Source organism: Mastacembelus armatus, chromosome 3 (genome assembly GCF_900324485.2).
Source record: "Mastacembelus armatus chromosome 3, fMasArm1.2, whole genome shotgun sequence".
Lineage (NCBI taxonomy): Eukaryota > Metazoa > Chordata > Actinopteri > Synbranchiformes > Mastacembelidae > Mastacembelus > Mastacembelus armatus.
Window position 1 is genome coordinate 19,286,699 of NC_046635.1, and position 14,982 is coordinate 19,301,680.

At 38.3% G+C, this 14,982-nt stretch overlaps 1 protein-coding gene across 2 annotated transcripts in view; it reads left to right on the forward strand.

Annotated features, from left to right (window-relative positions):
• Positions 1-8,089: 8,089 nt before the first annotated feature.
• Positions 8,090-14,982, forward strand: part of LOC113122440 (FERM domain-containing protein 5-like) — a 62,271-nt gene continuing 55,378 nt past the window's right edge. For both annotated transcript variants that reach the window (XM_026293789.1, XM_026293790.1), the window contains exon 1: positions 8,090-8,191. In XM_026293789.1, coding sequence (XP_026149574.1) covers positions 8,090-8,191 — 102 coding nt within the window. The remainder of the gene's footprint in view (positions 8,192-14,982) is intronic.

Sequence of the window (14,982 nt, forward strand, 5' to 3'; positions counted from 1 at the left end):
TGGAAAACAGAGGTTGCAATATTTGGTTCCGGTGTTGTGCCTAAAAGTTACTGCCATGCCAGAAAAGTGCTCACCGTCCGGGGTGCACGCACAGCATGCTAAAATGTGCGCTCTTAAAAATATATATTTTTGTTTCATCTTAATGCTACTACCAGTGAATTTACCACAAGAGGTTATCGTTAAGCAAACATAGTTATATTGTGCTTGTTCTCAAAGAAAATTTAAAGTAGTAGGTTTTTGAATGGAGTTTGGTGACTGCAAAAGAAATGATAACCACTCAGGAATCAAAGATCTGACTCTAAACAAAACTAAAATAAAAATTCACTTTATAAATTTCCTTCATGGTTGCCCGAAGCAGCTCATCCAGAAATTTTCTTGTGGAGAATTAACTATAAATAAGAACCTACGAATTGGAGACATAAATGTGAGTCAAAGAAACAGAACTTAAGTTTTACAAATCAGAAAAACAATCTATCAATAATCATGATCAATACAAAGAAACAAAGGTTTAACAGAAGTGGGTGATATATCTGAACAGATCAGTGGGTCAACAGATGTGGAGACGTCATCACTGAGTACAGTTTGGTGCTGTATGGTCGCCCTTAGCAATATCCAGGACACATCTGGTCACACTTTGCACATCATTTTCTCTGGCAACACAAGAAACTGCCGAACCTGCTTCGGCCTCTGTATGGTTTGTTGGTGTACTGGAACTTTTCAAAACAGGAAGGACAATTTGATGTTTTCTTTTCACTGTTTATCTAAACATAGCATTTGACCAGGGCTTGGGTTTCCCCTTGGGAAAGTATAATCAACATTATATTTCGATGAAAATTTTGGGTGGTGATGATTAACAACACAACTTCTTTTAAAATTATAAAGCAACTGCTGCTTTGGACAATCCCAATGTTTTCATGTCAACATATGACATACACAACAAACAATGAACAGGTCTCTACCCAAGCCTGAACAATTAATGGTTAAAACAGTTTAAATTGTTACTGAACCGCTTACTGATCATTGGCTCACTGTTGTTCATAGGTCATGTCCTTAAATTCATTTTCTGTCTACATGAAATATGTGCTTGTGGATGATATTATTGGATATTTGAATAATTGAACCAATTTACACTGGCTACCTGAAAATCAAAACAAAACAAACAAAAAAAATATAACCAGTGAAATACAGTATTATCCAGCCCAAAAAGTGATGATAGCTAATATGTTAATACTTTGGATAATATTTAAGGATTATCAACCATAAAAAGGACTGGATAGTGTAGTATACAGCACAAAAATGTCTTATAGGCTATATCTGGCCCAAAACAACAAATATATAAACAAACAAGATATAGTATGCACACTTATACAACATAAATACCTCCAGTAATTAAATTATATTGGAATGAAACACTGGGACAAATGTATTACAATAAGGGATGTTCTATAGAAAATAAGTACTATGTTATACATAGGGTAAAAGAAGGTATCTGTATTATAGACTAATTTACAGAATAGTCTCTACGCTGTTTGTTTTAGTTTTTTTTTTTTTTTTTTTTTTGAGCTTCTGATGGGCTGAACACAGTTTCAACATCCAAACTTTTTTCCAGTTGACATTTCAGGCAAATTGACACCTGTTATCTCCTGTATGATGATGATGAAGAAGAAGAAGAAAAAGAAATCAAAAGGAGAAGAAGATGAAACAGAAGAAGAGAACATTACTAGTGATTGGTTGGAGCTCAGCCAATCACACACGGGTTAGGTTCATTTTTAAATTAAAACAGGTTTAATTGTTCAGTACTTTTCATAGCAGCAAGTGAAGATTATCTCCGTCTAAACAGCAAAAGAAGTGTAACGAGAGTGAGTTATTTTTCCATGCAAATTAAAATTTTTATGTCATGTTTCGTTTTTGAGGACTAAACTAAATGGCCGGCACATGTTGCGGCTTATTTAAAAACCTGCTCCGCTGTTTGCTAATATAGCTAACGTTAGTAACGTAAGTTAAAACATTATGACTTCAACTTTATTCATTAGCATTAACGTTATAATTAAACCCTGTTAGGTCATGTATTCAACATGGGTCATACCTAGGGTCTGTTAGGTTATGGGGCAGGGCTTCTGTAAAAAGGTCTTAGAGATGCTGATTAGCTACCGGTTACCAGCTATAAATGCAACTGCATTTGTAATTGTTATTTAGTTTGGGTTTTTTGTTAATGTGTTTGTTACTTCATCCACCTCCAGGATGATGAGTAATCCCTCAACCAGCCAGGTCGTGTGGCTGCCCAAACAAAAGCTGCTGATGAAGACCATTAAACAATAATCTAGACCAGCACAGCTGAGTAAGAAATGCTTCAGATAAGAAATAAACAAGCTTTTTTGAGCTTTAGAACTAAACTTCATGCATTATCCTGCTTGTGATGTTTTTTTTTAATAAAGGAGTGTAATTGTGATTTTAAATCCATCCATTCATCTATTATCTATAATTGCTTATTCCTATTTAGGGTAATAAGTATCTGCTGCAGACTTTCCCAGTGCTCTCGGGGGTACATCCTGGACACATATAGATGAAAAACCGTACATGCTGTGATTTTTAGTCCATTTAGTGATATTTTCTGTGCTTTATTTAAATTATTATAAACCTTAAAATGTTGCTACTTTAATACTACAGGTCCACTAAGGGTTGTTTTAAACCCAATAAAGAAACAGGCAGTCTTGTCTGGTCAGTGGCTCCGACCAGAAATCAAGATAGAAGAAGACAATGATTCATCACACCCAGACAGCTTCAGTACTGTGAGGGTGAAAAAGGAAGACAAGGACTATGAAGTTACCTGTAAGGTTCCTTCTCTTGTTCTATAACCGTTTTCTCTTGACATTTGTCATCTTAATTGTAGCTGTGAGTCCTCATTTTAATCAGGTGACAGATTCTAATGTAGAAAAGATACGGTGTGCATGTATAGCAAAATACTGACCCATTATCTATACCCACTTATTCCTATTTTAAGGGTCATGGGAATGGCAGGGGTACACCCTGGACAGACCACCAGTCCATCACAGAGCAAAACATTTATCAAAAACTTATAATATTGATGTTTATTGAATACTCTGTATCCAGAAAGTAAATTCCTGAAATGTGAAATTTAGTTGTAGCTGAGTATATTTATCTTATTAGGGATATTTCCAACATGCAAGCATGCCAGCAAGAAGTTCTACTTTAAGTCAAGGAAGAAAAAGATTCTTTTGACCCAACCAGCTGCGTTAGAGTCAAAGAGGAACGTGAGGATTATGATGACAGTTGTAAGTTATAAGGATGGGAGATCAAGCAGTGATTTTTGTTTTATAAAACCTCAAACAAATATCACAGACCACAAATGTCTCCTTGAAAAACGGGATGTTTTTTGTATCTTAGAACAGACCTGTTGGTTCACAAAGGCTCATACACATTATCTCACGTGGAATTACTCACTGTATTTGTAATGGGACATTCCTCAACAACAGCAACAAAAAACAAATGCACATTATTTGTTACCACTGAGCCAACTTCAGCTGGTCTTTTAAACATAATTTTTCAGCCAAGTGATTTCATTGGTGCACCATGTGCATGGTATGTGTGCAGTGCTGGTGGTTTGAATCTGACCACTGACATTTGTCACAGGTATCCCTGTCTCCCCTGAAAAACATGATATTTTAAAAAAAAACCCTATGTGGTGTTGATTGGGTTTTGTTTTATTTTTCTTCATTGTAGTTGATCGCTATTGCCACACCATGCTGCCATCTTGGCAGGCCTTTGCACCCTCCAGGGAAAGAAAAGGTATGAAGAATTTCAAGCTTGTCAGCACTTGTCGTTATTGTTTATAAGTATACTTTAGTATTCCAAAAAAGCTGTAATTATAACGGGTCACCGTGTTTATTAGATACAGTAAATATACTGTAGAAAATATATATTTTTTTTAAAAATTATGGTAGTTGCCTGTACATTCATCCTGCACTCACTCAGCATAATAGACAGATTTGTCAGTCCCCTGGAAAAATTGAGCAAAACTCTAGTGTATCTGTATGTTCACTTTCACCAAAGGGACTCTAACTTCTGCTTTACTGACTTTACCACAGCATTTTTGTCAAGCACGTGGCGAAGAATAGAATGAATTGATTGACAGAAAAGTACTTGTCATTTTTTAAATCAAAAACATATAATATTGGTGTTTATTAAATTCTCTGTATCTAGAAAGTAAACTCCTGAATTGTGAAATTTAGTTGTAGCTGAATAGGTTTATCTTATTGTATTTAACAAACAAAATTACTAGTAACTAGTTACCAGAATTATTGTTTGTCTTCTCTTTAAAGGTTCACTGAGGGATATTTCCAACATGCAAGCACACCAACAAGAAGTTCTACTTGAAGTCAAGGAAGAAAAACATTCTTTTGACCCAACCAGCTGCGTTAGAGTCAAAGAGGAACGTGAGGATTATGATGACAGTTGTAAGTTATAAGGATGGGAGATCAAGCAGTGATTTTTGTTTTATAAAACCTCAAACAAATATCACAGACCACAAATGTCTCCTTAAAAAACGGTATGTTTTTTGTATCTTAGAACAGACCTGTTGGTTCACAAAGGCTCATACACATTATCTCACGTGGAATTACTCACTGTATTTGTAATGGGACATTCCTCAATAACAAAAAAACAAATGCACATTATTTGTTACCACTGAGCCAACTTCAGCTGGTCTTTTAAACACAATTTTTCAGCCAAGTGATTTCAGCGGTGCACCATGTGCATGGTATGTGTGCAGTTGAATCTGACCACTGACATTTGTCACAGCTATCTCTGTCTCCCCTGAAAAACATATTTTTAAAAAACCCTATGTGGTGTTGATTGGGTTTTGTTTTATTTTTCCTCATTGTAGTTAATCGCTATTGCCACACCATGCTGCCATCCTGGCAGGCCTTTACACCCTCCAGGGAAAGAAAAGGTAGGAAAAATGTCGAGTTTCTCAGTGTGTTTGGATTATATTAGCTGACAAAATTTCAAAAGAGCACAGCTGAGGTTTATCGATCAGTGGCAAGCATCTTCAAAATAATAGGCACTCTAGTGGCTAGTGATAGTCTAGTGAGTTGGAAAAACACATTAGTACTGTAAATTTTATATATATATATATATATAATTTATATATATATACATTTATTGATTTTATAGTTTTTCACTTTATTAGGGCCCAGAATCTGGATCATGGGTGACAACCAGGTGTGCCGTGCAGAGAAACAAGCAAAAGAGATGATGGGGGCCAACCTCGGTCTCAATGCCCAGGTCAGCTGGTTTGGATGGGGTGATATGCATTGGGCAGACGTCGTCCCCTATTTCAAACTTTGTCTTCAACAGAGACCTGTCCCAGATGTGTTGCTGATTCACTGTGGCGGCAACAACCTTGGGCACATGAAAAGTGTTGAGTTGTTGCCTATAATGAAGTGGGATCTCATTCTCCTCCACAAGCAGTGTCCCCAGATGAAGCTTGTTGTTTCTGCAATCACTCGGAGGTGCCTGTGGGAATCGGCCCAGCTAGGGAAGATAGAGAAAGCGAGGAAGTTTGTGAACAAAGTGATGTCTACCTTTGTTTTGTCCATTGGGAGCTTTTTGCCTCATCCTTGTATTGTCTTTGACAATCCTGGACTGTTTTTGGATGATGGCGTTAATTTCACCCCAACAGGTAACTATATCTTCTTGAATGATATTGTTTACTGTCTGAAAGCACAAATCCAGTAGGGATGGTGCTAGATTAGGACTCTTCACACCTGGGGTTTGGTTCTAGTAGGCTCTTGTTTTATCTGGGGAAAAAAAAACATTCAATCCAATCCAATCAAGGGTTTTAGTTACATGTTGTCATCCTACAAGACTAAATCAGAGATGTGTAGTCAAGTGAAGAACAATAAATATTGTTCCACCTTCCAACCCTTTAAGTATTTCCCATCACGAAACTTTCACATTGACACATCTATTGTGAGAAAATAGCTGAGAGCTAGAATAGTAGATGGCAATGAGTTAGTGAACTACACTATGAAGGTATGCCACAATCATTTAAAAACCACACCAGTTTGCTCAGTTTGTTTGTTTTTACAATACTTTTACAGGCATGTTCAGTATTGTCACAGGTTTTAAATTGCATGTTGCATGAAATATATTTCATAATACATCATTTTAAAGGTGTGGTAATTCTTAAAATCGTATTGAAAATTTCCTGGAAAGAACCATGTGGTTGGTTCTCTTTACAGCCGAAATTCTTTTAGATGTGTTGAGTTTTATTATTGACCTCTACATATATTCCATGAAAGAAATGATCACATTTAAAACCAGGTGAATATTTATTACTCATAAATGTATTCTTAGAAACCTTTATTTTTCATTTATGCTGCATTGTATCTTCGTTGACATTTGTAATTTATGTTCACCTGCTATAATCAGTTATAGTCTCAAGCTGCCTTCTATAAATTAAACTGTTGTTTACATGAAGAACTGTTGGCTTGATTTATTGTAACAAGTGAGAGAAGTCAAGAATACACTTCTGGATGATCATTAATGTAGACAACCTTGTCCCTAACCTTAACAGTCACTTACTATGAAGAACCACTAGAGGGCGACATAATAAAAGAAACATGCAGATATACTACAGGTTGATTCAAATTTGCACAACAGAGCTCTTTATTCTTGCCATGATAAATCAGTATGTGCCAGGTGTTTGTGACATAATTAATTTAAAAAACAGATAACATGTAAGAGCAGCTGTGTATGCCTATATAGATTTTTGTGGCTGGTGCATTTTTTTTTATCCTTGAGCAAGGGATTTAATTCACACTGGTTTCAAGAGTTTGTTAAGTGGATTGTGCTTTTGAAGCAGAATTCATTCATGTTAAGAGAAAAAAAAAGCAGGTTATGTGCAGCCTTAGATTTATGATAGAAGTGCATGTATATGCAGTATTTGATCACTTTCTTCTTAAATGGTAAGTAGGAAGAAATAGAATAAGTGCAGAGGAAGTGCTTACAGATGATTGCTGTATATTTGCCAACATTTACAGTGCGATTTTACAATTGCACCACTGGGTGTTTGCTGTGATCTGCTGTCTAGACAAATATGGATTGGGTGTTCATATTAACACTTAAGAGTTTATAGATTTATAAGATGTACATTACAGTAATTTTTTATAACATTTAGATAAAATACTTTAAGTGCCGTAAATTAACCTGTGGAAGATTGAAGGAATGTTAAAACTCTTGTCTCCTTCAAGTTCTGTCGGAAATGTCGCATTTGAGCTGAAAGAACAAGCCATCAAAGTGGTAATCTAATCTGAGTTATGATTGGCTTCAGTAATGTGACGTGTAACTAAGTTAATAATTCTGTTTCAAAAATATTGAGGTGATCTATGTTATGATTATAGTAAAGATATTTGTAGGAGATCTGACGTTTGGCCTAAATATTAAAAGTATTTTTTGTGTATTTTGGCATGTTTAAAAATCTCATGATAAATTGTTTTAAATAAAGAAGCAGTGTTCCCTGCCGCCTATTAATTCGTACATCAACTTCTGCATAAAGGCATAAAAGCCCCCGCCTTGTTTTTATTCCGACCATGTGGCTTTAGTCACGACGTAATGTGGCCTATCGGAATTTCGGTTCCTGTGGGTCACCCTGTGAAGGCAGCATCTCAGTCACTGCTCCGTTGGCTCACGGACTCGCCATTCAGCAGCCAGCCCGCCCCGCAGCAGAGAGAGCGGCATGGCAACGGCGAGGAGCCGGGGGGAGAAGGTGTGGTGAGGGGAGACAGTTTGACCGGACCGGAGAGAGAGCAGCAGCAGCAGCAGGAGCAGCAGTAAGACTCTTCCCACTCCTCACTGTCTGGAGAAACGCACCGTGGGTTACCTCCAGCAGCCAGCGCTCACACACTGAAGAAAGGATGCCCCACCGCCGCCGCCGCTCCGCACTGTCGCTGCCCCTGACCAGGTGTTGGACCAAAGAAGAGGGTCGCCGTTAACGTCACGGAAGATAAACTTGTATGTATGTGCTGTGCGACTTTCTCCCTGGTCCCGTACGAAGACGATCGAGAAGATGCTGAGCCGACTGATGAGCAGCAGCATCAGGAGTCTGGACAGGGAATGCAACTGCACCGTGAGGCTGCTGGACGATTCGGAGTACACCTGCACGATACAGGTCAGTGGGGACCAACATTTCCTGATTCTCAAATCACCTTGATGATGGAGGGCGTGCTAGTGACACGTAACCGGGCGGTGTTCAGGTAAAACGACGATTCACATTTACATTCGGTCAGCATCCTGATTAAAGCAGGTGTCTTCTACCTTAACCACGTTCAATTCTTCATATTTGTTGCCGTGTTTGTGGTCAGACGCATGGCTTCACGGGGCTGCAGAGGTTGCTTTCGTCAGACATTACCTGTGCAGACATCCCATAATGATGCATATGGTGCGTGCATTGCGTAGCAAATTTCAAGGACTGTCAATTAGCGGTGTGCGTGTTTCAAGGAGGAGTGATGTCAAAAGACAAACCAAACAAAATCACGGTATAAGCTGTTACAGTTTTAGCTGCTTCTTGCATGCATTGATTTGAATGTATTATGAAACTATATGTATAATCTGATTTTACTGTATTGTGGATTTATGGATCTTCTGCTACATGAGACAGACAGAGGCACTAGAGGTTTTGGTCTGTAATCAGGGAAAGTTAAATGTTTGGATTCATATTAGTCCTAAAGGAGGGGTAGAGATCTCCCAGTTGGTATTAACAAAGCAGATTTCATCATCTCAGTTGTTTGTCCTTCAGACTGACCCTGGGTTTTTTGCAATGACAAGCTTACTTTTCATCCAGTACTGGTGATCACATTTGTTTAAAAAATGTGTTTAGGATTTATCTGAGGTGACTTTGGTGCATCCAGTTCCAAACCCAAAATGAAAAACAGTTACAGAATTATGCTAATTTATAAAAAAGTACTGCAGCAAACCTTGTCGATCGATATATTCTGGGGATTTCTAAAGGTCTGGGGCTGAATGAGTAATACATAGGGGCGGACAGTGGTTCCTTCTGTTTGTTTTCTATAGATTTGGTAGAAATAAGCGACCAAAACACAGTGGTACATGTGTGTAAGACAGTTGTTTCTGCTATGCAGGGGCCTACCTTTCTTGCCTCCCTAAAGACAGACAACCAAATCAATTTTCACTCCTGCTCCAGAATGCATTTAAGGTTAACTGCATATCCAAGTGCTTGGTTTTAAAATAAAGCAGATTTCAAGTGAGTTCACCCAGTTCAGTTCAGTTCTCACTGGGTCCTACTCCCCTTACTTGTACTTTTTGGTTGTGGTTGTTTATTTCAGCTATGAGTCCATCACTGTTCATTATTTGCTATTGATGCAGTGGCAGAGAAGTGTTTGTAGTTGTATATTATGTAGTAATTTAGAGTTTAATTATTTGTTTACAGGTTTTTGTCCTTTGTTCATCTGACAGGTTTCTTCAGAGACCTTCCATGTGTTCTGTTAATACCAATTAATTCTGCACATTAGATTAGTCCAGTGTGCCAGTCGAATGTGTCCAATTAGCCAGTCTTTCAGACGCAGTCTCTTACTCAAACAGTCCCTTGCAGACTTGTTTCAAGCATTTCTCTTTATTTATTGTACACTGAGTTGTCTCAGAAATCAATTGTTATATTGGTATGAATGAAGGCAAGACACACGGCTAGGGTCAGTAAACAGACTTTGTGTTATAATCGACAGTGCAGAGGAGTAAGAGCGAGCGATTAATGTGTATTACCTATTTTGTAAATCAAGTGTGTATGTGTGTCCCTGTAATGTCTTTTGTGCGGCTGCATCATTGAGCAGTCGACTGTGTGGACTGTCTAACCTGGTCCTTTGAGTTATTGGAGCTGCGTTTGATGCGTGTTATTCGAAGGGATTCCATTGCTGCTGAATTAGAGATGACAGCACACAAAGACCATCACCACCTGCTCATTTCTAGGATCTGACAGCAAAGGCAAAACAAGCCTTGAAGTATCTAACAACTTAAAGTGGTGATGCTCAGGGGGACAGATGAAATGGTGGTAAATAATAAATATCTACAACAAGTGGAACCCTGATTGTTTTTCATGAAATTTCACACCTATACTTATGTTTGGATCGTATGCTGTCAAAATGTTGTGACTTTTAGTGTATCTTTCCACAATTTGACCAATTTCACCATGAGAGGGAAAAAAATGCATTATGTAGTTGACAGAACCTTTGTCCATGTTTACTTTTCAGTTTTAATGTCAATTTTTGACAACCGAAGTACAACTGTTTGAATATTTTTTTGCCTTCTCACTGATCTGGAGAAGACATGGTGCGTCTACTGTTTTTGATGAGCTGTGTTTACCCAGGTACAGCCCACATGTGTTCCCACTTGACGTCTTCGTATAGTCTTGATTCAAAGTGTTTCACTGTCAAGATATGCTGATCCCAACCTATTAGCAGCTGAAAGCACACAGCAGGGACAGCGTGTTTAACTTGTAGTGTTGCTTTTAGTGAGAGAGATTAGCTCTCTGGTGGCATTTTTCATTATTTCCCATGGTGGAAATAATGAAAAATGCCATTATTTAACACTATGGTGCTGTTGGTGAAGCACCCCTGGTCTAAATGGAAACATAAGTAAGATCACCAGCTTAATCAATTGTCTACTGTTTACAACAACAACACCATTTGCTTGCATATGTGAGCACCACATTTAAGGAGCTATATTAATTATGTTTTTCACAAAGCATCTGTAAAGCTATCAGCACTGGTAAATACATACTTTTTCATCTGCATTATAAATGACATTGCACTGACCTCAGTGGAGGATGACAACATTGTTGGCTTACTGAAAATGAGAGCGGATGGTCGCTGTACCTCTTTGCACACCTTCGAGATGTGGCCCAGAATAAAGGCCCTTGTGTGGCTCAGCAACGGTCATCCACTCCATTTAGCTCAATTAGACTACACCTCGAACTGCTGCTGTTGCCCTGAAATCCCATCATTGGGGAATGACGGTAGATATCATCCATCCATCCATCCATCATCTATACCCGCTTATTCCTTAACCAGGGTCACGGGGATCTGCTGGAGCCTATCCCAGCTCTCTTTCGGGTGGAAGACAGGGGTACACCCTGGACAGGTCACCAGTCCATCACAGGGCCACATAGAGACACACAAAGACAAACAACCACACACACTCACACTCACTCCTATGGGCAATTTAGAGTCACCAATCAACCTAACATGCATGATTTTGGACTGTGGGAGTAAACCCACGCAAGCACGGGGAGAACATGCAAATGCCACACAGAAAGGCCAGGTTGCAACCCACAACCTTCTTGCTGTGAGTCAACAGTGCTAAAAAGTCAGCCACCATGCTTCCCTTGACGCTAGATATGACCTTGATAAACAAAAGAAAAATCTTAACAAGATGGCGGCCAGGCAAAGATGAAACAAGTGCTTTTTTTTAAAATGGACATGGAGCTTCAAATCACTCCCTTTGCCTTTTCCAGTTGGCCAGATTTACCTACCAGACTCAGCAGATTCCTTCACCACCAACCTATTTAACCCACCCATGCTGTGTGCCTGACCCCAGTCCCCTGCTGATAGTACTGTTGCTGATTACATCATGGCCCTGGAAGGACTCATGTTCACTGATCTTTCTTTTTCTTTCTTTCGGTCCTTCAGGAACTTCAGAAGTGCCTCGCATCTGCAGGTCACAATGCAGTCTCTAAAAGCCTCAGTCCAGGAACAATGCACAGTGCTGTTCCTCCTGGTAGAGGAAGATCGGCAGAGGGTTAATTGATAGGGAAGCTATCAGAAGACTAGCATTTAACTATGCTGTTTGAGATTGGAAAATCTTAAAACAGGACAAAAAAATCTGGAAAAAATCTCAGAAAGAGCAGCAGAAGAAGGATCCCTCTTTCAGGACGGACAGACATGGGATAGTGATAACTGTCGCAACTGAATATATATTTTATTTTCTCTGATGATATTTGGTTAATTTGGGTAAATCGTTTGTTAATGGGCTGTATTTACACCACAGCCGTAGTCTATTAAAACATAGAACTATGATTACACTGTCAGAAATCAAACTAATATCACTGTAATTAAAGGGATGCACAAATGCACAGGCTATTTATATCTTTGTTTTGTTTTGGCAGTTATACCCTGGATGTCTTTAATAATACAGAAGAGTAGAACAGACACTCACTGTTTGTCTCACAATCCATTGAGTTTAATTTAATGAGATTACTATTATAGAAGTATAGAAGCTATGTTGTTCAGAAGGTTATTAAACTTATACAGTCAGGACAAAATATATAAATGTATCATTAAACATAACATACCGTAAATCTGTATATGTGTATAGCTCATTATCTGAATAGGGAAGACAGCAAGAAGTCTGGCAGATAGTGTGGTCCATTTGTTTGAAATTAATATTCCAATAGTGAACCAAAGATGTATATCAGAGCTTGAAAGCAAAATGAATGATAAAATAGACCTGATCTATTGAGATGTTCCTCATCACTGTGAGTAAGTGGTTCAGTCACCTGGCACCAGCTCATACCCTGCATAGCGCACTAATTAAATTAGGAACGTTCTTTTGAAGCCAAATGCAGAACTTGGAAGAAGCTTCTCTCATTTTGCATCAAATGCATTATTGAAATAGGTTGCTCTTCCCTCCCAAGTGGTCTCCCTGCTAAAATTGGAATAGAAGTTGTAATATATTTTGTTTTCATACTAGGGAGAGTCTGTTCATCAGGTTATGTTTTTCTACAAGTATCCATACTATAATAATGATAATGGCTAACCCTACCCCTAAAGTAGCAGAGATTTTATCATTTATATTTTTGTATAAAGAAGAGAACCCAGAAGAACCTAAAGAGTGCTTGTCACAGTTAAGTATCAAATAGCTGTTTTTTTCACTGGGGCTGACAAGTGTATAAAGGGTGAGTTACAGCTATCTTTGATTTATTCTGGATATATTACGGTACACTCCAGATGTCAGAGGGATTTGAAAGGGGTTTAATGCTTCCGTATTTTATGTCTTTGACTATGACCTTCTGATCTCAAAATTGGTTTATGTTGTGCTAAAATAATTAGTTGATGAATCTAATACACAGCAGAAATACAGGACATATTTAGTGTAAACTTTACCATGATCTCCATTTTACTTTAAGGCTTTAACATGTCACAATTTGTAAATTAGCATTCAACATCGCATAAAACTGAGGCTAATAGGGATGTCACTATAGGTAAACCAAGGCATTAGATAAATAAATGTCTGTTTGTTGTGTCTGATGATGGTGCTAATGATGGTGAAAAGTCAAATCACCAAAGTTATGTTTCATTCTGAGCAGGACTGGACTAAGAGATCGATATCCAGAAAACAAGGGCGCTGACGGGGCTAATAAATAAAATACAGACTAGTTGCTAGTTAATTTTGTCATCTGTGAGGATGTGCTCAGTTTTTACGGTGTCATGTCATTACATATTCGATCCTTTGGGCATGTAACCGCTTAGATAAACGAAACAAGTGATCTATTGATGGGCTCTGGTATGTGCGATGTGCATTTGTCAATATTTAGAGCATTTCATGATTAAAGTAAATGTAATCATTCAGGAAAAATGGTCAGTGGGTTATTCTGTATGGCAGCTTTGGTAAACTTACAGTCAGTCAGTAAGCAACCAACGAGCCTGAGATATGCACTGTGCATCCTGCACACATGTTTAAATCTTGATGCAGTTGGGGGCATGCATGAATACTCTCACTCAGCAGCTACTGTCAAAATGATCAGGTCTCTCAGTCTCAGTTCCAGCAGATCTGCTCAGCAGCTGATAACAGAATTGTGCTTGCATTGGGAAGCTCCCAGGTGCAGGCTAAAGGAGAGAAATGGGAAATATTATTAGGTTTTCTGTCTGTATTTTTAGACTATTTAATATTGAGATGCTGTTGTTAGGTTCCCTCTCACACCGCAGCTAAAGGCGTTACACCTAGCACCTTGAACCCTGTGAACAGTGTTGCTAAAAAAAAAAAAAAAAGACTATGTACGCTCAGTCAACCTTGCTGGATAAAGGTCTATCACATACAGTATTCAGCATATGAATTCACCTGACGTCCAAATATTAATGTTGTGGCTCACAAGCATGGGATTGAAAAAGAGGTTTTTTCCAATAAAAATCCAGAGACTGGGAATACCAGTCTTCTAAGTAGATATGCAGTATTTATAACCAGTAAAGGCAATAAACCATGGCACTGACCCCCATCCCGAGGGCCTGAAATATATCACTACATTGAGTCTAGAATATATATTTCTTGTGCATATAAATTATTTTAGCAGTGCAAAAAATAAAAATGACTGTAAGAAATAAATCTGAATTATGTTTGTTTTTGTGACATGGCACGACATTAGATGTGCAGTCAGCAATTCAGCCAGCTCTTCCTGTTAAACAATTAGTCTAAAGCATCCCTATTTCTAGTAGCCTAAAGGTTCAACAGCAGTTAGATAAGAGCCACCTGAGCAGACAGCAGCCAGAAGTGTTCAACACAATGTGAAGACACGGACATGAAGTTTCGGAATAGCATTAGCAAACCCAGCCAACCTCATGCAGGGCCTTCACATGATGCTGGTGAAAAACACTGCATTCCTAAATTCTCATCAAAATATTATTGGAAAAGCAGAACTTAATATTACAATATCTCTGACTGGAATATTTGGTTAGAATATTTGGTTTTTCATGCTTCAGCATGTATTCATTGCAAATGAGTGATTGGAAAAGACTTAACAGTAAACCTCCAGGCCCCTATGAACTTAAGGGTTACATTGGGATAACTTTAATGCATCATTGGGTTCTGTTGTAGCCAAACCTTCTAAAAGCCATAAAGCTGCTGTTGAGAACAACAGATCTTGTTTGAGCAAAGTCCTACTGTCTGAAATCAGATTGC